This window comes from Poecilia reticulata, chromosome 11 (genome assembly GCF_904066995.2).
Source record: "Poecilia reticulata chromosome 11, P_reticulata-male-v2, whole genome shotgun sequence".
NCBI lineage: Eukaryota > Metazoa > Chordata > Actinopteri > Cyprinodontiformes > Poeciliidae > Poecilia > Poecilia reticulata.
The window spans coordinates 24,589,117-24,613,261 of NC_088840.1; the positions used below are offsets into that span (position 1 = coordinate 24,589,117).

Genomic DNA, 24,145 nt, shown 5'->3' on the forward strand with positions numbered 1-24,145 from the left:
AGGTCTTTGTTTATTTTCGATTTCTCTGGAGACATTCCTTAAAGTTTCTGTTTGTATAATGAAACTAAACCCTACGTCATTCACTGGTCTGGTTTCCAAACACCTTTGTAGACCAACCAAAGAAAAAAGAAAGCTTTGAACTAAACGTTTTCCAGGTTTTTGATGTAACAGTTCTGTGTGGAGTTGTTGAGGACCCAGCTGTGGGCAGGATATAGAAAGCATCATTTTTAAAGTGTAACAATAAGAGATTGATTATTTTCTTCCAGAACACTTTTATTAATTTTTGCAAACTCAGACAATTACATACACTGAGCTTGCTATGCATTTAAGAAATTTGAGAAAGCCCAGTTGAGGATGTCATTACTTTGTACAGAACATTTAAATTACCTTGAGCCACACTTTTAGATTTATTATATAGCAACGTGTCAAACACAGTGCCTCTTTGTGTGCCATCATGGAAATTGAGATCACACAAGGAAGTTTAGTTTATCTTTCGGAATAACTTCCAGATGCCGGAAGGTGTGATACAGATATTCACAGACAATTATGTGAATATAAACAACAGGGGAATTTCCAGCCATTTGTCTCATAGATTATATTCTGGGGAATAATCTGGGTTTCAACCAAGAACAACAGCAAAAGACTTTGTGAAGATGACTAAACCTGGTGAGATTATTTTTCCATCCACTGGGAGTCCAGCGCCAACATGGATTAAAAGGCCATTTGGAGAAGAAGAAACCATACATTATTTCAAATGAAAGATAAAGCTAACCATACGGCTAAATTAGCTACAAAGTGGGTTAAAGGCAACGATTTCAACCTTGTGGAGAGGACATCACAAAGTGCTGATCTCAGTTCTGCTTTTTTAAAAAACTTTGCAGATTCGTTTACTAGATACGTTTTCCGTTGAGGAAAAGGAAAAACGTAACCAATCAAAGGATAGATTCACAGGTAAGAGACTTGCAAAATATTACTAGGCCTGACACATTAGTTTGGAAACATTGAATTCATATAACTAGATTAAAAAGAGGCCGTTCTTTGGCAGTCACAGTGACGTCATGGACATATAAAAACAAAGTGTTTTGGTTGGCCTCTCTAAGTATCCATCTGACAACGTGTGTCGGTACAAACAGCAATGGCGAGTGGCCAACTAAACATTACATATCTTAGAATTTCTCAAACTTTTCATCCGGCATTCCACCTTAAAGGTTGTGGCACATTAAAAACAAACAAATAATAATGAAAAAAAAAAATCTACTCTGCATGAAACATGCTGTAATAAATCTGCTGCATCAGGGCTGTTTAGTTTTCTTTTAACTGTGACAGCTTTGTTTAACAGTAGCTCTAGATTTATGACGTACTTTTGACTAAAATCAAGCTGAAAGTAAATTTCAGCTCCCATACCGGAGCTTCGTAGTTGTGAAGTTACTCTGTGAAACTATTCCCTTTCTCTGAAATGAAAGAAAGTTACTTGGAATCTTCATCTGTCACAGAATTAACCTTCTGAAAAGAAGCTACAGAAAAGGGAGAACCATGAAGAGTCTAAATCACAAGGAAGCTGCATGTGGGCCCCATCTGGATTGTGTTTAGACTAGATGAGCACACGGTGGGTTTACACTTAAAGTCAACTATTTGTTTGGAACACACATGTTTATAAGGAGAAGTTACATCAGCAAGCAAATTAGAGAGTTAGTATAAAGGCAATATTTTTAATTTGTGCAACAAATCTAGAACCCATAAAGATTTCACATTTTCCAGCCCTGAGTATAAGATGTACCAAACACTAATCTTTTTTCTCTCCCTCAAACACATATTTTAAATTTAAGATGACGTCAATAAAAATTACTATTTTGGACAGACTTTGCATAAGGCACCATCAAAATTAACCATGTACAGTGTTGTCCCCATCATTTAGCTCTAAGATTATCTACACATTCTCCTCTGTACTTTTCATTCTGGAAATGTTGGTTTTAAACCATCCATTTCCATCCATTTTCTTTACACCCTTGTCTCTTAGTGGGGTCGGGAGGGTTGCTGGTGCCCATCTCCAGCTGGCGTACCGGGCGAGAGGCGGGGTCACCCTGCACAGGTCGTCAGTCTGTCGCAGGGCAACACAGAGACACACAGGACAAACAACCATGCACACACACACTCACACCTAGAACAAATTTGGAGAGACCAATTAACCTAACAATCATGTTTTTGGACTGTGGGAGGAAACCGGAGAACCCGGAGAAAACCCACCATGCACAGGGAGAACATGCAAACTCCATGCAGAAAGACCCGGGCCAGGAATCGAACCCAGAACCTTCTTGCTGCAAGGCAACAGCTCTACCAACTGTGCCACTGTGCAGCCCGGTTTTAAACCACATTTGTAATATGTTTTGTAAATGCATTTATTTTTGCTTTTTACTTTTAGCTTTACTGCATGTTCCATCACATTCATTTTATGACTTTTGCACAAAATGTGTTCCAGAAATAAATTTTATTTCCTTGACTTGCCAATAGTTTCCTCTAAGATTGGTCACCACCTTCATAATCCACATGTTGCCATTGCTAGTCAGGAAAGGAAAAACTGACATGATCCTTCAAACCTTTTAAATGAAACTTGATTGTTTATTATAACGGCGACAGGACAATTGGAATTATTTTTTTAAAGAAGTTTAAGTGATTCCTGTTTTAGTCTGTTGCTGTTTCTAACCTCAGCCTGGCCTTTCTGTTATGCTCCCATCTTACTTGCTTTATTATTGATTCAACTTCAAGCAAACCTTCAGTCCAAAGGTTTAGATCTCCTTATTGAAAATGTGTATGCTTATCAATTTGTTCCCAGCTCCAAGATTTATGACTGTGATCAACCAGTGCTATCTTATCCCATTTTATTCAACATTTCTTACAAATTTAGCTATTTTTACAAACGATTCACCGCTTAACTGTGTACCAAGCTAGTAACTGATCTTTGTGCTTGACAAACAGCAATCTGACATTTGCAGAGAAAACCCAAACTTTTATCCTACAGCCTCAGGTATTGATTACACATTGCTTCCTGTGTTCGTTCTGCGGTCCCTTTCTTCTGTCATGTACCGCAATGAGCCTCTGAAGTTGAAAAGTGTGATAGTGAACATCGTCGATTTGAAATGTGATTGTTATAAACACAGAAATGTGACGTTATCTCTTAGTTCTGGTAATCAGTTACTCTTTTATTCCCTGCTGCTGGTCCAGAGGTCACTGCACAGATATATTTGTTGTCTTGCCTCCTCTCTCTTTCTGTCTTTGAATTGTATGAATGTAAAAGCAGAAGATCCATTATAGCCATGGACTGGGTATTATGGTTACAGAAAAACAAGAAGAAAATCATAGTGAGTATTGCTGGGTTTTCCTGATGGGAATCTCTGACTTCAGCAGCAGAGATATAAAATGTTAGACCCTAAGATTTCAACGCCTGGAATTACAACATGTAACAATGTTTGTTTATTGAGGCCAAAAAGATTTAGAAAAAGAGATTTTAAAATGTCTGTGCATTGAAATTCTTATTCAGAAGAATAAATACTTTATATTTTTGAAATCTTCCATCAATTCAGAACAAATGCTGTAAAATATCGATTATTAATCCTCATGTGCATCAAAATTTACTTTATTTCAACAAATCATTTCCAAAAAATAATGTGAATTAAAATAGCAGGTTTATTTCAAGCGTTTGTTGGTGTTTATTTTGATAAGTATGACCCATTACTATTATTATTTGTTTTAGCATAGAGCAGGTGCACTTGGTCAGGACATCTTTTGCCTGAATCATAGTGGTGTGACATGGAGGTAATCTGTCTGTGGAAGCCAGATGATTTGCATTTGTTGTAGTATATTCCTTGTGAAAACACTTAAAAATTTGTTGTCAGGGTTCAGATAAAGTAAATCCTTTCACTCCACTTCTGTATAGTATGCATTGGATAGAACTCTCAGTGAAAAGGCAGCTTTCTTGGTAACTGTGTTTTATAGATTGTCCTCTTGTAGATGGTGTAATTCTGTGCTGGTCAATTATCAAATCAGAAATCTTACCTTATTATTTTGTAGGTCATAACTTGGATGTAGCATTTCTTTTTCAGAATTATTTAATGATGTTCAATATACAGATTAAATATATTTCGGCTTTAATTAGCTTTAAACAATAATCACATATACATACAAACATATACTCCAAATAATGCAACTCTGTTTTAATGACATTTTCATTTTTGAGTTGAATTACTGAAATTAGTTTTGATCAATTCTAATGCACCAGTAACAGAGGAGTAATGACCCATAGAAATTTCTTTATGAAAATAATTTAGGCCTTTGCTACCCAGTTCAAATATAGCAACATTTGAATTGTTTTATCATTCCTGAGTGGAATTTATACAATTCAATTATAATATTGGATTCATATGTTCCTGAGTGGAACTGTGCCCTGCAGCTGTGATATGACAGGAATTTTATCAGCGATAGATGACTATATTGCAGTTACTCTTGAATGTTTCTGTTCTTGTCATCAGGATGTTCCTCATGTGAACCAGACTGCCTGTGGCTGACATTTGCAAAAGCTCAAACTGAACTATAATGTGAGCTTGTGTTTGGCAGATTGGGGTCGTGGCTGCAGCGATCGTGACTTTAATCCTTGGATTGGGTCTTGGACTGGGCTTGCGGAAAGATAAACCTGAAGGTAATGCCAGAAACAATCAGGGCATATTTTGTTGCACCTCTACATTCCAGAAACTAATCGTGTTGCTGCATGCCCAGCCACTTCATGAAACCAAACACTCACGAGTGAGGTTTTTGTGGAGGCGGCAGGGCCTTTGAGTTTTGCTTAGCAACCGCATACCTTTGTAAATTGTCTGTTTACTATCGTTCAGCACATTTTAAGCCTAACACAAGTGACTCGAATGAGTCAGACGAGTTTTGTTTAGCTCAGGCTGATGGTGACTTCAATTTCTTACAGATCAGGTCTTTTCAAACACTCTGACTCATAGATTTAAAAGACACTTACTCATGATCAAGGATTTACAAACTTTAGAGATGAACCAGTTCTTTCGAGAAACATTTCTTGCTTGACCAAGTCAAAAGTGTAACTTTCATTGTTCTGGTTTCCTCCTCCTACTCATTGCCAGGAGAAAAGAAAAGCTCTGCACTGGGTGTATAATCCAGACTCTCAATCTCACATGAGCGTAACGTTACTGAAACTGTGTCAAATGATCAACTGTCACTTTGAGCTATTCTTTGTGCCATGACAATGTTATGCAAAACCAACTGTGCCTCAGAAATCAAGCTAATGTATTTGAAAAGAAAAACATTTTGCACAATGAGAAACAGATTGAGTTCTTTAAGTTTACTTCATATTAAAAACAATGGCTATTCCTTAAAAAAATCCAAAAAACATTGAAAACAATGTAATCATGAAATGAGCTAGAAACAAATTAAGAAAACTGCAAAGTATAATCAACCACTGAAATGACATCAAATCAGCAATTTTCTGATGTTATGACATAACTATTTGGAAATAAGGAAGTAAAATAAGGAAGAAAACCATATTTGGGAAAGATATGCTGTCTTCCTTTACTACTTATTTTCTATTAACTTTCTATTAACATATATAAATTAAATTGTCCATTTAATTAATCAACAGCTTCCCTCTTTATTAAACAAATTCATTGGAGATGAGCTGAATAATAAAAACTGTTTCTTTCAGTACCTCCGCAAGAACAGATGCTTTGAACCTTTTGACAATGAAGTCCCAGGCTGCAGATGTGGTACCAACGTTAACTCCACAAACAATTGTTGCCATGACTACCATGACATCTGCATGGCTCCAAGACAGGCAGCTTCACAGATTTTACTCAAACACTTACAGTGAATTGAGGAAGTTCAGACACCACCGAAAGAGTAAAATGCAGAATGAAATGATAAGACAGATCCTATTTTTTCCTGCCTGCAAAAGTGCACAATAATATTCTTCTCTACATTTTACTTTTGTCTTAGTGTGCAGTGTGTGTAAGCTCATAGCTGTTCCTTTCAGTCCAACAGTGGGAATGTTCGAGAAAACGCTGTGGTGAAAAGAGGCAGGCGGAGAACAAATGTCACTGCGACAATGGTTGTCTGTCTGCAGGAGATTGCTGCACCAACTACAAACACGTTTGTCATGGTAAGAAATCTCACTGTCTTATGGAGAGTGAGTCAAAATCTATGCATTTCAGGAGAGCAACGTGGAGCTACAAGTCATTTCTGAAGTATTTTTACAGAAATCCAGGAGGAGCACATTCACTGACCACTATAAATGATCAGAGGCTCTGAAACAGGAAAGGCTTCGGTTTAGATCTGCTAAATAGATTCCTGTGCAACTTAATGAAAATGTCTGATAAAATGTTAGCTTTTCAGTTCTGCACAATATTGCACTGAACAGCAGGGTTCTGTTAGGGACCAGAGGGATCTCAGGACCCCTTCTGGTACTTCCAAAATGTGATTAAATAAATTAGGCAAGTATTACAAGGAAATACACACAATTTTTACACATGGTATTTCTGAAGCATTTTGAATCTTTTGAAGCTCACAGTGAATAGGGGCAATGCTGTTTAAACTTGACAGATTTAACTACTTCCAACTGTTCACACACCAGGATAGGCCTGGCCTCCGGATTTCTGTGTCCAAATATATATCCGTTTCTGATAAAGGAGGCAAAATGTGTCTCCACATGAGCCTGAAATGTTCATAAGTTATTATTTGAAGCCCAAGTCAACTCTTATGAGTTTAGCATACAATTTTGAATTGAATTGTATGCTAACCTCTAGTTTTATTTCTACAACTTATGTGCAACTCGAGTTGAAATCTCAAACTTGGGTCGTCATCTCTGAAATGAGCTAAGGTAATTGCTTTTCTTACATCCAGTCCTCTTTTGTGGGATTTTGTGAGAAGGCTGAGATGGTGTCACTGTGGAAACAAATGTGTGACAGTGCATATTTGACGTCAAACTTGGACACAAGCGAGTTTACAAGGCACAGTACCTTCTAGAAAACAATAAAATGGCTGAGTGGTCTTCTGGGTTGATGTAACGATCTGCCAGAAACCCACTTATTGAGCACTTTTGCAGATCTTACAAAAGGTTCAACAGGAAACATTTCCATAGATGAGGTTAAAATGCCTCATTTCACTTAAAACATTTACCTTTTTTTTGTGCAAAGAGAGAAGGGACCTTCTGCTCATAAATAAGTGTACAGACATCGACACGTATACAGAGTTGCCTGTGGAAAGGTTGACTTCATTGCAGTTGAAATGTATTTGTCTCCAATACGACCTCTCTGTACTGGAGAGTACTGTGAACATTGAATATAATGGGGGAAACCACAGAAACTCACAGGACAACTGAACTATTTTCTTCTTCTGTAGATCCATCACTTATCCATCATGAGAAAATGTGGCACACTGCACATAATACTGTGACATGCAGTTATTAAATACACCCTTTCTTCAGCGCTGTTCATGTTTTCTATTGGCTGTAGGAGAAACAGAGTGGGTAGAGGACCAATGTGACGACTTGTCAGCTCCTAAATGTCCTGAAGGGTAAGCCGTTACACAAAAGTTGCACTTGGATTTTCTCAAAAATGAAATGTTTCATGTAAATGTGCATTTCTGATATGAGGGGGTTCCAGCACGCCTTCTTACATGCAATAACATTGATTGTTCTTTTACCAATTTTGTGATGAGGTATTTACACAGTCAAAGCTATTACATCACCGCAGCCAAATATTTTCAAAGATTTTGAGTAAGAATATGGTTATAAAAAGCTGCTTTTATGGCTTTTGCCCAATACTGCATGCAAGTGTTAAGTAGATGTAATCAACTCTGCATGCATGTTTGCTTATAGCCCTCATCGATGTTGGATTACAGCAGCTTTGCATCTTATCAGCTTGTTTATGTTAATAATTAATTGAAGTATCTCTTCTCCTTCTATTTTGTATTTTTCTCTTTTTCTTTTCTTTTTTCATAGCTTTAAGCGACAGCCGCTGCTGCTGGTGTCTCTGGATGGACTAAGGGCTGGATACCTGCAGACATGGAGTGATGTCATCCCTGTCTTGAACAAACTCAGTTAATATCAAGCATAATATTATGTGTTCTGATTATGTACAGCGAGAAAATGACATACTGCATGTTCGTCTCATGAAGCAGTCCTTTAAATATCCTGATCAGGAGAAATTCCAAAGAAAAACTTACAAAATAATAGTACTTCCTCTTCCTGCCAGTCATGTTGATTCTGATTGAAAACAATGACCAAGAAAGTCAGTTTTAAGTTACAGTAACATTTAATTTCCCTTTGGGAGCAATTCAGTATTTTTGAGTTGGATCGAATTTTCAGTACTTTTAAGAATGTTTGATGTGTTGCCAACCAGTGATGACATGTAAACTCACAAGAACACACTGACGCACAGACCGGTTCCCTCATTCCAAGGAAGACTTTGGCTGAATAACATGCCTCCACATTATTAAGTTCTGCATGTCATCTTCAGAAAGCTGTGGAACATCGACTCCCTACATGCAGGCAGCATTTCCAAGCAAGACTTTTCCGAATCACTACACAATTGTTACGGTAAAGTTTCATAAAACTGCACTAACAAACCTACACACATTTATGAACTCGTGCATCTCTAAAGGCCTGAACTTTGTGTATGTATAGAAATAGAAATTACTCAAATTACTAAATTAAATACATCATTACATGTTTACAGGATTTTATATGTAAAAGGTTTACATGAACATGTTTATAAAACACCTTTTAGATCACAATATTTAATGCAAAATTACTTGAATATGTTCAATATGTTACATTCTAGTCTAATATTTCTGCTCTGAATAAAAAAAATCCTGGAGATTTTCTGAATATGATCTCCATTGATTCCAGTTCAACAACCTCTCAACAAACTGCATGTTTTACTTGCACATTCATATTTATTTCCCTAACTGTAGTGATTAAAGTATGCAAGGAAAGATTGTGGTATGACTTATGCATAGATATAAACCGATAACCTTATCAATGACTGGGGTTAATGATTATGGCAGAGTTAGTCACACAACTGAAAACAAAAACCATGCACACTTTTTAAAAATGTATACAAAATGTCATATTTTGACATTAAGACCAATATTGAATGGCACATAACTGGGAATGAAAAGTTTTCGTAGGTTATTGTAGGTTTTCAACATATGACCAGAGCACTTTCTTCCACTTTTGCTGTTTTTCCTGCATGACTTGTGGCAATAAACTACAAAGGAGACATATTTTATTCAACATATTTAAGCTTCTTCTTAAATCTGTTAAGCTGAACAATGAGAAGTCTGAAGTTAGACTTTTAAAATAATGTAACTCTGCTTTAATTTTCTTCACAACTGTATACCTGATGGGTATGCTGTCTTCCTATTCCTCGATCTTCATGGTGCTGTTTTGCTCTTTAACAGATTTCTGAGGTCTTCACAGAACATATTTTTTTTTATGTTGAGATTATGAAACCTGCAGAAGGACTAATAATGACGAGTCTCCTGGAGCGAGTTTGTTTCACTGTCTCAGAATGCTAATGTGTACCTAACCCTCAAATCAACTTGTTTTTGCTGATAAACTTTCTAAATATGTTACTGAGGGTTCTAGTTTTATGTTTCTGTCACATGGATTTAGTTGCACTTTACATAGAGGTAATACTGTTACTTTCCAGTTGTACATCTTTTCCTGGATCTTGATTGAACTTTTCTGATCTTTCTAAGTTCTGAGTCAGAAAATTCCAGCTAATCTCATGGAAACTGTTTTTCAAACCCACGCAAGGGAATCCCGTGGTATCTTCTGTCACAGTTTTACAACATCTGGATAGACTGCATTTTTTACTCGCACACCCATGACTGATGAATAGATTAAGTCACCAGTAGATGCTGGTTGAGTAAGTCATTGAGGCATGACTTTCATTTATTGGCAGGAGTTCAGCATTTATTTATGCAGTTGGTATTTAAGAAAATGTTGGATAGAATTTCATATCTCTCATGTTACCCTTATTTCATGTTCAGGGTTTGTATCCAGAATCCAACGGTTTGATTGACAACAATATGTACGATCCAGTGTTTAATGCCTCGTTCAGCCTGGGCAATGATGAGAAAAACAACCCAGCCTGGTACCTTGGACAACCTGTGAGTCCTTCTAAGTTTGACGCAGACTCGGAGTTCAGCTTTTATTGAATTATTATTTTTCTTTATGTTTTGTTCTAATTAAAAATGTAGGTAACACTTTATTTGAAGGGGTGTGCATAAGACTGACATGACACTGTCATAAACATGACATAACATCTGTCATGAACATAAATAAGTCTTTATGAATGTTTATGACAGTTGTCATGAAGTGTCATAAGGTAAATAATGACACTTTTAATGCAAAGTTTCTCTAAAGGTGGCATTTAAAGTCCATTAAAAATGTGAAATTTGATTTAAATTATCATAATTTACAAAATCATGCAAAGTTGGCATTTTTAATGGACTTTTCATGCAACTTTTAGAGCAACTTTGCATTAAAAATGTCATTATTTACCGAATGACACTTTATGACAACTGTCATAAAGATTCATAAAGACTTCTTTATGTTCATAACAGGTGTTATGTCATGTTTATGACAGTGTCATGTCAGTCTTATGCACACCCCTTCAAATAAAGTGTTACCAAGATGTATGTATTTATTGTTTTCCACTAGTGTATGTTCACATAGTTCTCCTTTAATTATAATCTGACATCAAGATAATAAGAAGAGCAAGCAGAAACGTTAGATGCAAAGAAAAGGCTGGGGAAACGTTTTCCTGTGGCTTGTAAATATCAAAATTAACAATTGTAGTAGAAATTGGATTTGTAAAAATAATTTCTTCAGCTTTCAGCAAACTATTGTCTCCTGTTTGTCTCAACAGATTTGGGAAACAGCTATGCATCAAGGTCTAAAATCTGGGACCTTTTTCTGGCCAGGATCGGATGTCAAAATCAACGGAAGTTTTCCTGACATCTACAAGCCGTATGATGCGTAAGATGTAGCCACATCAAACACAATCCACTCGGTCCTAATTTCTGTAAAAAAGCAAAACATATTTTATCTCTCAGATTTACTGTAAGGCAGAGTCAGGATGACTTTTCGTCTTTGCGTGGGAATGTCTGAAGCCTCAACGCATCAACAGATGCAAACCTTATCAGCAAAAGTCTTAACATTTTGTCCTTTGGGAAATCTAATACGCTCTGTTTATCATAATTTCTTACACCGATAGCAGCTATTTACACTATATTCATAACACTCATTAGGCTACATATGTGTTTTGACGTCAATGCATGGCTTATTCCCCCCATCCTCAAGTAAGATAAGACTGACATTTGTTGGATCAAAACCAATGGAAAGTAATATATTAGGCATATTTTTACAGAAAACTGGATGGACTGTACTGCTTACAATGCCAAACATTATAAACAATGTTTTAAAAAGTGTTTTGAGGCTACAAACATTATTGTAATAGAATGAAACTTTTTTCTGTTATTCACAGAACAAACTTATTGTTTACCGTTTGACCGAAACTTAATAAAGTTAAAGGCTTGAATATTTTACATGTGTTAATTAAGGCTATACTGCTCAAAAATAAAGACAACACTGAAATATCAAACCCTAGATCCTTTATTTGTTTCATAGTAAAATGCATTGAGAACAAAGTAGCATAAAAAAGATCAATGTAACACACAAACACAAGGTCTAGACAAGGAACTGCTAACGGCAGATTACACTGAAGAAGATCAACGGTTGGAATGACTCAGCTGGCAATAGGGGAAAATTAAAAGCAGAGTTCTGGAGAAACACAAACAAAGCAGGATGAAGACTATTTACCAGAAAAAAATGAATGAAAGGTCATTGAATAAGATAATTAAAACCTCAAGACTTAGACAAACTGGTTCCATTTGTATGCATCTTGTACATTTTAACTTTGATTCAGATCAATCCAACTCCCTTCAGAACAATCCAATCATATGGCAAAACTCAAAAGCAGTTACATCCAGTTTAGTTCTGCAAAAAAATATATATAATACAATACCAGTTTCAGTTGATAATTTATTGCTAATTGGTCAAAAGTTATAGAATCTAAGAAATCTCTGTCAGATGCATCGAATCTTTGATTGCAGCAACTACTAATTCTGAGCAAGCATGAAGCGTCAGTGGAAAGGAAAGACTTATCTTCAATTTTAATAAACTCCACCAGCTGGACCAGGTTCTTTATGAAGGGTCATCTGCTGCAGTTGGCTGAGTGTAAGGTGGAAAAGCAGGAAGACACAGAGAAACAATTACACGCTGTGCCAGGGGCACTTTTTACAGGAACTCTGAGGCACAGCTAAATACGGAATCACATGTCTTGTAGAGAATCAATAAGCTATTTTGGGATAGCAAAGACAATTGCCACAAAATCTGTAAAAGAAGAAAAAATTATAAATGGTGAGTAACAGGAGAAATTGTTCTAGATAAAACTCAAAAGGAAAAAGTAAATGTCAAGCATTTGTCACCATTACAATCTGCAATATCAAATTAATATTACATGCTTTCTTTATTGATGAGCCTGAGTAAGAAAAGAATCACTAATAAAACATGGAAACCTCAAACTCCTGGTATAAATTATTGTTGGTAATAAATTGCTCTAATACACGATCTTTCTTTTTCAGAAATGTGCCGTTTGAAGAAAGAGTATTTACAATTCTGAAGTGGCTGCAGCTGCCAGATAATGAAAGGTTAGTATCAGTAGCAATATTTACTTCCAGATTATCACTTAAGTCATCAAAGTGAAGTTATTAGATTTTATGTTACAATAGTGTTTCTTTTCGGATTATCACTCTTAGATTATTGTTTTGAAATTATCATCAGATTTAAAATTTTTAATATCAAAAACTGTCCTTCAGGCCTGATTTCTACACACTCTATCTGGAGGAACCTGATAAATCCGGTCACAACTTTGGTCCTGTCGGCGCAGGGGTGAGGCCATTTCAGTTTATTGTCAGACAATAAGGAAGCAACAGAATCAGATAATCTCAGACGACCTGCAGGCCCTTTTAAAGCTTCTCACAAATGTGCCTTCTGGTATCTCCAATTCCCCTAATCCACAATCATTCGCAAACAATTTTATCATCATTATTTCTTCAATGTAACCTATCATAACTGATTATGACAGGGTAAAAGTTTTTTTATTGCACAGTAAGTAAAGTGCAAAGTCCATTTATAGGTCAGAATAGAACAGAACTTTTGGTGCAACAGCAGCAAAGTGACAGGCAGTTAAATCAAAGTTAGAATGAAATACATTTTTAAAAAGATTAAAGAACATACTGTACAGCAATTGTACATTTTCAACATAAACTATGCAATTATTAAAAAAATAGTGCACTTCTCCTCCTCCAAAGGAATGGGCAACTGGGTAGGTTAAGTTAAATAATGTGCAAAACGGGTCTGTGTAATTGAGGGTTACAAAAACAACAGATTATTTACAACAAGTGAATTAAATGGGCCGTGTGGATCAAATACTCATTTCCATCAATTATATCAAGTCATTATATATTCTATTACTCCACTTTCAAATTAAACTGCTGTAGAAATAGATTGCTGATGTCTTTGGGTGCAAACTTTCAGAAACCTTTTTAGGAATTAAGTGGAATTAAATAATTAACAGTTTAGGGCAGTGCTTCTCAATTCCGGTCCTCAGGCCCCCCTGCTCTGCATGTTTTAAATGTGCCTCTATACCAGAACAGCTGATTCAAATGATTGCATGACCATCAAGTACTGCAGAAGCCTGTTAATCACCCACAGATTCAATCCAGGTGTGTGGCAGAAGGGAAATAGCCTACCTAAAACGTGCAGGGCAGGGGGGGGCCTGAGGACCGGAATTGAGAAACGTTGATTTAGGGGAAGAACTAAAGTGTCTAACCACTTCCAGTCACAATGCATAAGAAGCCCATTCCAGCTCAGCTACATGTTGACCTCCATCAGGTCCAAGTCACCCTGCGTTATCTAATGGGTCTCTCACTCAGAAGCTCACCTTGACCTCCTGCCAAACATCCATTGATTCTTCGGCATGGCATGCACTAGCAAACTAATTGCTTTGGCTTTAGGGATCTAAGCTCATCTCGATTTTGGCTTCAGAGTTAATTCTTTATATTGTTGCATAACTTTGATTTAGAGTTGCCATCAAGAAGGAGAAAGGACCTTTCTTCCTCAGCTCATTATGCAAAAAAAGTCAAATGAATTTCATTTCCTTTAACAAAAAAACTGTTAAAGCCTTAAATCTTGAGTTGATTGGCTCCTCAGAAAATTGGCAGGAATCCATTTAGACCAGTGGTCCCCAACCTTTTTATTACCGCGGACCGGTCAAGACTTGGAAAATGTTGCTAATTGTCGGCCGACAATTCTTAAATCTTTCCGTCTAAACCAGACTTAAGACTCACAAGCTCTTATCTCCTCTCGATCACTGCCCAAACGCTCTGACTCTGGTCTCTATGGTAATATAAGATACAGATACGCCACAAAAACGAACATTATACTTTCGTGAAAATTTTAACTCACGATAATGACTAACGGGAGCCCTGAGCTTGTTTCTCTGCAACAAGACGGTCCCATCTGGGAGTGATGGAGACAATGACACCCGAAGTGTTGCTTATATCCACAGCCTGCTTGGTCTCTATGTGGTGAAGCAGCTTGAAGCTTCATTGCCTCATTAGCAGCCGGTCGCCGCATGTTACGCAGAGCGGGTTTGTAATGTGAGACTCACCTACCGGTCCGGGATAAATCCATTCTCCTGTCTCTTCTCTTGGCCTTTTCCCCTTCGCAAAGAAACTTTCCAAAGACATCTGATCTGCTTCTTACTCATTTTGCTGCTTGTGGCCTCAGTGTTGGCGCGCAAGTAACCGAGAGAATCCGGTTAAAGGATTTTCAAAATAAAAGATCCTCCAGACTCAAATAATACATAAAACGGAAATATTTAATTATTTCTTGAGCGGCCCGGTACCAATTGGTCCACGGACCGGTACCGGTCCACGGACCGGGGGTTGGGGACCACTGATTTAGACGACATACACCATGACCACACAGGTGAGCAAAAAAAAAAAAAAAGTGTACTTGATGTTTGACAATATTTAGTGCCATTCACATTTTCCATTTACGTTTTTGTGTAGCCGGTGTTCAACAGAGTAGGATTTATAGAAACAATGAGCTCATGTGCTGTTTACTCCTAGTGGCCCATTGCTGTTTATGACCTATGTTTGAGACACCATAATTTGACATTTAGTATATAAGGCTGTAAAGTTAAAAGCATTTAGAAAGCCACTCTCACGTAGATGCAAACTTTGGACTTGAGATTTGAAGTGAGGATGGAGGTGGTTTTGATAAACTAAAGTGAGTCATTCAGAGGAAGGAAAACAAATGGCTTTTCAGAAAACTGAAACAGAAACAGGCTGAAGGTAGTGTCCCAAAATGGAAAACCAAACCAGATGTGGAAGAATATAGGGAACTACTATTCAAATGGATCAAAGAAAACCCAAAAGAGGTCAAGACTCAACCAAAAATAAGCTGCAATATGATCAATTAATGTCACCTGCTACCCGTGTATGCTGTGATATTTAGAGTACATCTATAACTAATGATATTGGTATAGCTCAAGGTTGCAATATACCAAAGAACACATTGATTGGCATGTTATCCTGATACCAAAGCAACTAAATGGAAGTTATGGAGTGTTAATCCAGAGCTTCAACCAAAGGAAAACATTTTGGGTGATATCAAGCTTACCGTTTCTGAGGGAAACCAAGGAATGCTAAAGTAACTGTGACATGTAGAACAGTTGCCATTGCTTGGCAAACCTTTTCACTCATCTTTGAAGTTGGTCAATTTCATAAAAGGAAGTTAATGGAGTGGTGATGCAACTCATTTTCCAGGGTTTTTATTGACAAATTCCAGATGTTAGATTTTTAAAAGTTTTTCTTTTCTCTCCTTTTTTCTTCACTCTGTAGATTGACAGCAAACTTGATAATTTATTTCATTTTGGAACATAAGATTCAATATTCATGATGCATTTTTGTGTATATATACAGAAAAGCTGTTACATTTTGGAGCTTTATTCCATTTCTTTAAAAACATTGCTATGATGATCAGAGCAATCCCTCAAATAGTTTCATAAAGTAATGGTGAGCACCTATGTCAGCATGAAGTCAATCAATCAACACTGTCTCTGTACTGCTGGATTACGATACTGTTGAATTTTCATTGCCATGAAGATGAAAGTGTTGCAGCAATCTGCAGCCATTCAATGGCACCTGCACCGCCTACACAGCATGTCGGAATGTCAATAACGTTACTGTCTGCAGGAGAGGAATGATAACATTTTACAACCAAACTCCAAGTAAGTGGGCTGTAGGGACAAGTCCCTACGGATCAGACATTTCAAGAAAAAAACAAAAACAAAAGGAAACAGGCCATGCCACCTGCAAAGGTTATTTTGCTTAAAATTGTATACAAATATTATTCTCCTTCCAGTTTGAGGTTACAGGGAAATTAAATGTTGTGGTAACTCATTATTTAAGCTTCTTCAAAGTGTTTTTGTAGATGCCAATATGTGGGCAGGAAGGATGTCTTGTAGCAGTCTGTATTACAGCAACTCTTAAGAAGCCTCTGACTAAAGAAACACTCATATAACAGTTTCATAAAGAGGGTACTCAGAGGTGTAACTAGCATTTTGAAGAGCATTTTATGATCAACTCTTTACAGTCATAATCACATTTTATAAAGAGTCAATTAAGTGAAAAAGATACAGTCAACTTAATGTGGGGCATGAAATATGGAACTTAATAGAAATTATGATAAAGTTTATAAACTAGGAATCCACTTATGTGAATAAGTTGCTAAGCCAAGGTCTCCAGTACCAATATAATTATGATTCTATGTGCGGCATTTACAAAAAAGAAATATATTTTTCAGCCATATGTACACATTTATCCAATAAAAAGAGCCCTGCAGAGGATGGTGAGAGGAGCTGAATGGGTTATAAGACTGTCTCCATCTTCTGTCTAGAATGTGTTTCAGAGCCACTGCAGGAGCACAGCAATTATTTCCCCTTAATCCTGAAAGAAGTGAGATCTAAGATCTTGTTTATGTTGTCTAGAAATGACAACCGAACTGAAAGTATGTCCTCTGTGTGCTTTGGCAGCAGGTGACTCCCAGCTGATAAAACATGAACATCCTGTTCCTTCAAAACATGCCTCTTATAGGAAATGAGTTTGACCAACGTCCATAAAGTGGATGAGAGTGGGAGGAAAACAGGGACAGTTTCTCTGTCCGTTTCATTTTTGATAAGAAAGACAGTGACGTGTTTTAGAAGAAAACAAGCTGCAGATTAGTAAGGGGGAGTTTGAAGTTTGCACAAAAGAGACTGGAATTGGATGTTTAATTTCCCAAGGCTTAAACAGTATAATTTCCTCCTCCATCAGATATTTCAACAGCAGAATTATTGTGGATTATTTAGTCATAATAACCCACAATATTGTGGATTGTTGTTTCTCTCTTTTAGGAATAATGGTGGGGTATTACAGTACCAGTGAGAGGTTCATGTTCACACATCATGTCAATAATTTTAGGCACTTTGAATAAATGCAAGTTACACCTCAATTGCATGTTTTTATTAGAAATGAACAAACTTCAGGGGTAATTGTAGCTTTACATTTCACTACGGTTTAAAAAAAAAAAAAAAGAAAAAGAAAAAAGATAAATAAACTGGTTGGTTTCCAGGCAGGGATGAGTCATATAAACCAGGTCTAAAAATGTTCACAAGGGTGTTTGGCATTAAATCGGTGGGAAACCAGCAGGAAACCAATTAAAATTTGTTGTTTGGGGTTATTTTTCAGCTGGGATTATTAATAAAATCAGAATGTTTTTCTTGTTTTTTTTGCAGATAAGCACAGCAATCCAGGGAGTGGATAAAATAATGGGTCAGCTCATGAATGGCCTCAAGCAAATTGACCTGCATCGCTGTCTCAACATCATTGTTGTTGCTGATCATGGTAACTCAGAACATACTGCACAAAAAGATGTCCATCCATCCATCCATTTTCTTGCACCCTTGTCCCTTAATGGGGTCAGGAGGGTTGCTGGTGCCAATCTCCAGCTAACATTTCGGGCGAGAGGCGGGGTACACCCTGGACAGGTCGCCAGTCTGTCGTAGGGCAACACAGAGACACACAGGACAAACAACCATGCACACACACGCTCACACCTAGGGGCAATTTGGAGAGGCCAATTAACCTGACAGTCAGGTTTTTGGACTGTGGGAGGAAACCGGAGTACCCGGAGAAAACCCACGCATGCACAGGGAGAACATGCAAACTCCATGCAGAAAGACCCCAGGCTGGGAATCGAACCCAGAACCTTCTTGCTGCAAGGCAACAGCTCTACCAACTGCGCCACTGTGCAGCCCACACAAAAAGATGTATTGAACTTTATTTCAGATTTACATTACTCTTTAGTGCCTGTAGACCCAGTCAGTGTTTTGAGTCAGAGAAATATTTTGGCTGTAGCTGAGAATTTTCTCTGACAGTTGAGTTTTAAAAACTAGTCATGAATCTGCCAAATTTCTAAGGAAACATAAATCCACTGAATTTATTTTATTTCTAAATGCAACCTTCATTCAGTCAAGATGCTTGTCCTTTCTTTTTTCTGCTCACAAGTCTGACAAGTCAAGAGCTATTCCATTTGTTTCCATTTTTAGTTGTTGCTTATTTTAATCACAGTTTTGGATTAAAACTCTCCTCTTTTTTGTGTGTGTCTGAGGCTGTGCCTCCAGTTTCTTCAAGTTGTCAAAGCACAAACACGGAAATATGACCAAACTAAGAAAACTGCTAAAGCCGTTTTCCCACCAAATAAAACTCTGTGTGTTCAAATTACGTGCTCAGCTATAGGAGATACAAACGAACCTTGAAGTCGATAAATGCAGACAGCCTGGCGTCCTGCCTGCGTGTTCATGTGGCCGGAGTGCAGTCTGTCTCCACGTTCTCAGCTTACTAATGGATAAGTGTTGTTCGTCATTATACATCATCCTTTAATGCACTGCAGCTGTGCCAATCCACCTCACGTGACATTGTTAACTGGATTTCTGTGTTGTATATAAAAAAAAAAATTCCCTTCTCACCCTCCGCGGGTGGTCTGTTTCATCCTCTGAGCTTGGGTCCTCTACCAGAGGCCTGGGAGCTTGAGGGTTCTGCGCAGTATCTTGGCTGTGCCTAGAACTGCACATTTCTGGACTGAGATGTCTGATGTTGTTCCTGGGATCTGTTTGAGCCACTGCTCCAGTTTGGGGGTGACTGCCCCGAGGGCCCCAATGACCACAGGCACCACTGTGGTCTTCACCTTCCAGGCCTTTTCCAGTTCCTCCCTAAGGCCCTGGTACTTCTCCAATTTCTCATGCTCCTTTTTCCTGATGTTGTAATCACTTGGTATTGCTACATCCACCACAACGGCTTTCCTCTGTTCTTTATCCACCACCACAATGTCCGGTTGGTTCGCCATTACCATCTTGTCTGTCTGGATCTGGAAGTCCCACAGGATCTTAGCTCGGTCATTCTCCACCACTTTTGGGGGTGTTCCCCACTTTGATCTCGGGGCTTCTAGTCCATATTCTGCACAGATGTTCCTGTACACTATGCCTGCCACTTGGTTATGTCGTTCCATGTACGCTTTCCCTGCCAGCATCTTGCACCCTGCTATTATGTGCTGGACTGTCTCAGGGGCCTCCTTGCACAACCTACACCTTGGGTCTTGTCTGGTGTGGTAGATCTGAGCTTCTATTGCTCTGGTGTTTAGGGCCTGTTCCTCTGCAGCCAGGACGAGAGCCTCTGTGCTGTCCTTGAGTCCAGCTTTCTCCAGCCATTGGTAGGTTTTCCTGACATCAGCCACTTCAGTTATTTGTCGGTGGTACATCCCATGTAGGGGCTTGTCCCCCCATGATGGTACTTCCAGCACCTTGTCTTCTGTTCCCCATTGCCTGAGACATTCGCTGAGCACATCGTCCATTGAGGCTTTGTCCTTGATGTATTTATGGATCTTGGATGTTTCATCCTGGACAGTGGCTCTCACACTCACTAGTCCTCTGCCTCCTTCCTTACGGCTCGTGTACAGTCTCAGGGTGCTGGATTTGGGGTGGAATCCTCCATGCATAGTTAGTAGCTTCCTAGTCTTAACATTCGTGGCCTTCATCTCTTCCATTGGCCAGCTAATTATTCCGGCAGGGTATCTGATTACTGGTAAGGCATAGCTGTTTATTGCACGGATCTTGTTCTTGCCATTGAGCTGGCTTCTCAGGACTTGCCTTATTCGTTGGAGGTATTTGGCTGTGGCTCCTTTCCTTGTGACCTCATCGAGGTTGCCATTTGCTTGTGGTATTCCCAGGTACTTGTAGCTGTGCTCTATGTCTGCTATTGTTCCTTCTGGGAGTGAGACCCCTTCTGTGTGGGCGACCTTCCCTCTCTTTGTAACCATCTGACCACACTTCTCTAGTCCGAATGACATCCCAATGTCAGTGCTGTAGATCCTGGTGGTGTGGATCAGTGAGTCGATGTCTCGCTATATATATATATATATATATATATATATATATATATATATATATATATATATATATATATATGTTGTGTTCTGGAAAAAACTGCATCGGAAAACCTCAATCTTATGTTCCTTCAGCCTTTAACCATTTATTGCCTTTCATGTTAAAAAAATGCATACAGAAAGTGGTAGACTCATTTAAATATTATTGTATTTCAACAATAATATTAAAAGCAGAAACTAATATGTTATAGAGTCTAGGCAAGAGTTGTCTGAAATTATCTGTAGCTCAGCACTAGACAAACACAAGGAAAGCCACAGTCAGTAGTTTGTGTCCTGATGTCTCTGTGGTGGCTGTGGAAAGTCTGACTCCAGAGCACTCTTCCTGCAAAACTCGTAATCGGCTTCACCAAATCTTGAGGTTCCACTTATCCCTGTTGCTTGTGAATCTTTTCTTGACAACATTCTACTCAACTTTGGATTAACATGCTTAGATACAGGCTTTGTGAAGAGACAGATTTTTTTTGTTTTTAGTAATGTAGTCCACCTTTCTAAGAGGGTGACAATGAGGGAGTGTTGAGCAACAATCAACTCAACAGTATTTCAATTGATTGTGTAGTATGACCTGACATGTCTGTGTTAATTTTTTTTATTTGGCCTAATAAAAATCATGAACATTTATAGAAATAATCAGTTAAAATATATCAATGTGTGTAATGAATCCAGGTGATTGCGTTTCACCTTTTGACTCCGTTTCTTAAAATAAATTAACCTTTCAGTTACACTTATTTTTTTTAGATGTGATGTGTTCTAGTTTTTAGCACATATCAGTAGTTCTGTGATGCACTTTATTGCAAGGGTCCAATGCTTTGCAGGTATGGAGGAGATCAGCTGCGACAGAAAGGAGGTGATGCAGGAGCTGGTGGGAGACATCAGTAATTATTTTGTGAACGAGGGGCCATTTGGACGCATCAGATCCAGGAATGAAGACTTTGTATGTAAGTAGAAGTGCAACTGTTATAGAGATCAATAGAATATGCTTTAGGCCTTGCTCGTCACAATGTCTAAGTAGGTAGCAGTGCAGGAAGAACGAGGATGTTTGTCTGTCACTTTGTGGAAAAAGTGTGGGCGTGTTTGGGTTTCAGAGGGAGGAAACCACAAAATTATCTCCACTTTGATGAACCTCTAAACAGTTGCACAATGCATCTGAGCAACAAAGAAATCCATTCAAGATCATGGATGTAACAGATATGATATAATCTGCCAACGACCTTAGCTCCATTATTCACAATCAAGCAATGGTGCTTGATTGTGCTCTGGGCGCTCTTCTCACGCAACTCAGATTTAGTTCACGCTTCTTCATGGAACACTCCCATCATGTCCTGTAGAAGAAATTTTATTTGCAAGTGTAAAGTAAAGTTGAGTTTTAGGTCATGACCCAACTCTGGATATAAAGCCAATAAGGATGTTGATTAAAAATATGCTAGACCAGCAAATACACATATTCATAGATTTTTACATGGAATTCAACTCCAAATTATTTGTTTATAGAATATATCTAACACATTTTAAAGAAAATCTCTCTTGGTAAGCTGAAATACCTGGGCGTGATGTTTGCAAATCAGCCAATCCAGAAGCACCGTCATTTTACTTGCTGCTGATTGGTTGTACCCCAAAGAGTGGAGATAAGGAGCACCACTGAGATCAACAGCTGTGGTACTATGGGCATCAAGCATATATTTAGTGTTTGAACAATTAAAATAGGCTGTTATAAATGTTTTGGGAAGGGGTCTAAAGTATTTGCAGGTTTCACCAGACCCTGACTGTAAGACATTTATATAGCTGGTTATCATAGTCAATTTTTAAAACAATTCCCTAGAATCTCAATTTGTTCCTTTTTTTTAGCATTTATTAATATCACACACAGATGGCATGTGCAAATAGTTCAGTTTTAAAATTATTTAATTTATTAAAGGAGAATGCTGTCCACACAAATCTGGCTCCATGCAAAAAAACCCAACAACAACACTATTGTGGTAATAATGGTAATATGCAACAAATTAAAATTACTGCTTATGCTTAACAGCATAAAAAACTACAGCAAGTGGTAAAATATTCTGATACTTATTGTACGGATAGGCTCCTAAACGCAATTTATTAATGTAATTGGAAGTTTGTTATTCAGCGAATGAATAATTCTGAAATAACTAACATGTTTCTTTCTCAATAGTGGACTCTGCTGGACTTGTTGCTAATATGAGTGTAAGTATTTACATCAAGAATACTCTGAATAATTACTGTATACATGGGTGGAGAAAGTATTACTTCTCTGACAGATTAGTTCAGGACTTTAAGGTTTACAGTTAAACGCAAACAATTTTAAAATTACCTCCCATGCGTGAAGCATAAAGTTACGTTTTAAGAAATTAACAGATAATATCCATTCAAAAAGTGATATTATTATTATAAAATCAGTATTTTTGGATTTGATCATTTAAGTGCAAGAAGCCGGACCAGAAGATCACACCGTACTTGAAGTCCAACCTACCAAAGCGGCTCCACTACGTTAACAGTCGGCGTATTGAAGATGTCACTGTCCTGGTGGAGCCAAAATGGCAGTTTGAGAGGTATTCATTGATGACTTGCAATTTGTGCATCCTGACTGGAATAAACAATTTTGGCTCACATTTTTGTGTAGAAATCCAGCTTATGTCGAAAACTTATGTCATGTGTTTTATTTTTTATTTTTACTTTTTCAACTACGTATATTAAGATGTTTCTGACCCTCGTTAACAACAAATGATCAAAAGGGATTTTCTTTCATGTTCAGTTTGTTTGAAATCTAAAGAAATTGTGTTATTTACCACCAGCAGGAGGCTTTGATTGTTGAATAAAATAAATCGACTGACCTAAAAGAAAGAACAAAATGATGTGTAAATTATAAAAGCTTCACAATTAGAATAGAATAGAATGTACTTTATTGATATAAAATTTTTAAATCTGATATTTAAGCATTTTTTGCATTATTTATCTCCATTTTTCAAAAACACGACTCCAACACATTAAATTGTATTTACATGTATGAATGGATAGAGGAAGTGAAAGGGCCATCTCTGTGTACAAAACCATCAAAAGCAGACAGATTTCAAAATCTTGACAAAAATATGTCTTTGCTTTCTTGTTCTTCTAGTAATATTATGTTTCTTTTTCTGCAATCCAAGACATTTACCATATGAATACAGCAGAGACAACAATGACATGACAGTGGTCCAGTAGCAACCTGCTTATAGCAGCTTTTGTTAAAAAGAACGTCTTCGGTTATTTTTATTTATTTGTTTATTTTTATTCATGATGGCTTAGAAAAAATAGAATAGAAAAAAAAATCACTTTGTTTATTCACCAAAAAGCAGACAAATAAAAACACATTTACAACAGTTCTCATGTCAAGAGAGCCTTTAGTTTTCATAACTGTGGAACCATTTAACCATATTTTCATTAAAGTATTATTCATTCAGGAAATTA

At 37.5% G+C, this 24,145-nt stretch overlaps 1 protein-coding gene across 2 annotated transcripts in view; it reads left to right on the forward strand.

Annotated features, from left to right (window-relative positions):
* The first annotated feature begins 1,474 nt into the window (after positions 1 to 1,474).
* The window catches only part of LOC103472798 (venom phosphodiesterase 2), a 33,480-nt gene continuing 10,809 nt past the window's right edge, over positions 1,475 to 24,145 (forward strand). The window contains exons 1-14 of one of the 2 annotated variants that reach the window (XM_081612309.1): positions 1,475 to 3,356; positions 4,609 to 4,690; positions 6,041 to 6,166; positions 7,518 to 7,578; positions 8,006 to 8,103; positions 8,523 to 8,602; positions 10,063 to 10,182; positions 10,944 to 11,053; positions 12,721 to 12,786; positions 12,955 to 13,027; positions 17,982 to 18,090; positions 21,499 to 21,621; positions 22,854 to 22,885; positions 23,123 to 23,250. In XM_081612309.1, coding sequence (XP_081468435.1) covers positions 3,312 to 3,356; positions 4,609 to 4,690; positions 6,041 to 6,166; positions 7,518 to 7,578; positions 8,006 to 8,103; positions 8,523 to 8,602; positions 10,063 to 10,182; positions 10,944 to 11,053; positions 12,721 to 12,786; positions 12,955 to 13,027; positions 17,982 to 18,090; positions 21,499 to 21,621; positions 22,854 to 22,885; positions 23,123 to 23,250 — 1,253 coding nt within the window. In that variant the 5' untranslated portion in view covers positions 1,475 to 3,311. The remainder of the gene's footprint in view (positions 3,357 to 4,608; positions 4,691 to 6,040; positions 6,167 to 7,517; positions 7,579 to 8,005; positions 8,104 to 8,522; positions 8,603 to 10,062; positions 10,183 to 10,943; positions 11,054 to 12,720; positions 12,787 to 12,954; positions 13,028 to 17,981; positions 18,091 to 21,498; positions 21,622 to 22,853; positions 22,886 to 23,122; positions 23,251 to 24,145) is intronic. The other variant, XM_081612308.1, reaches the window with a different exon arrangement.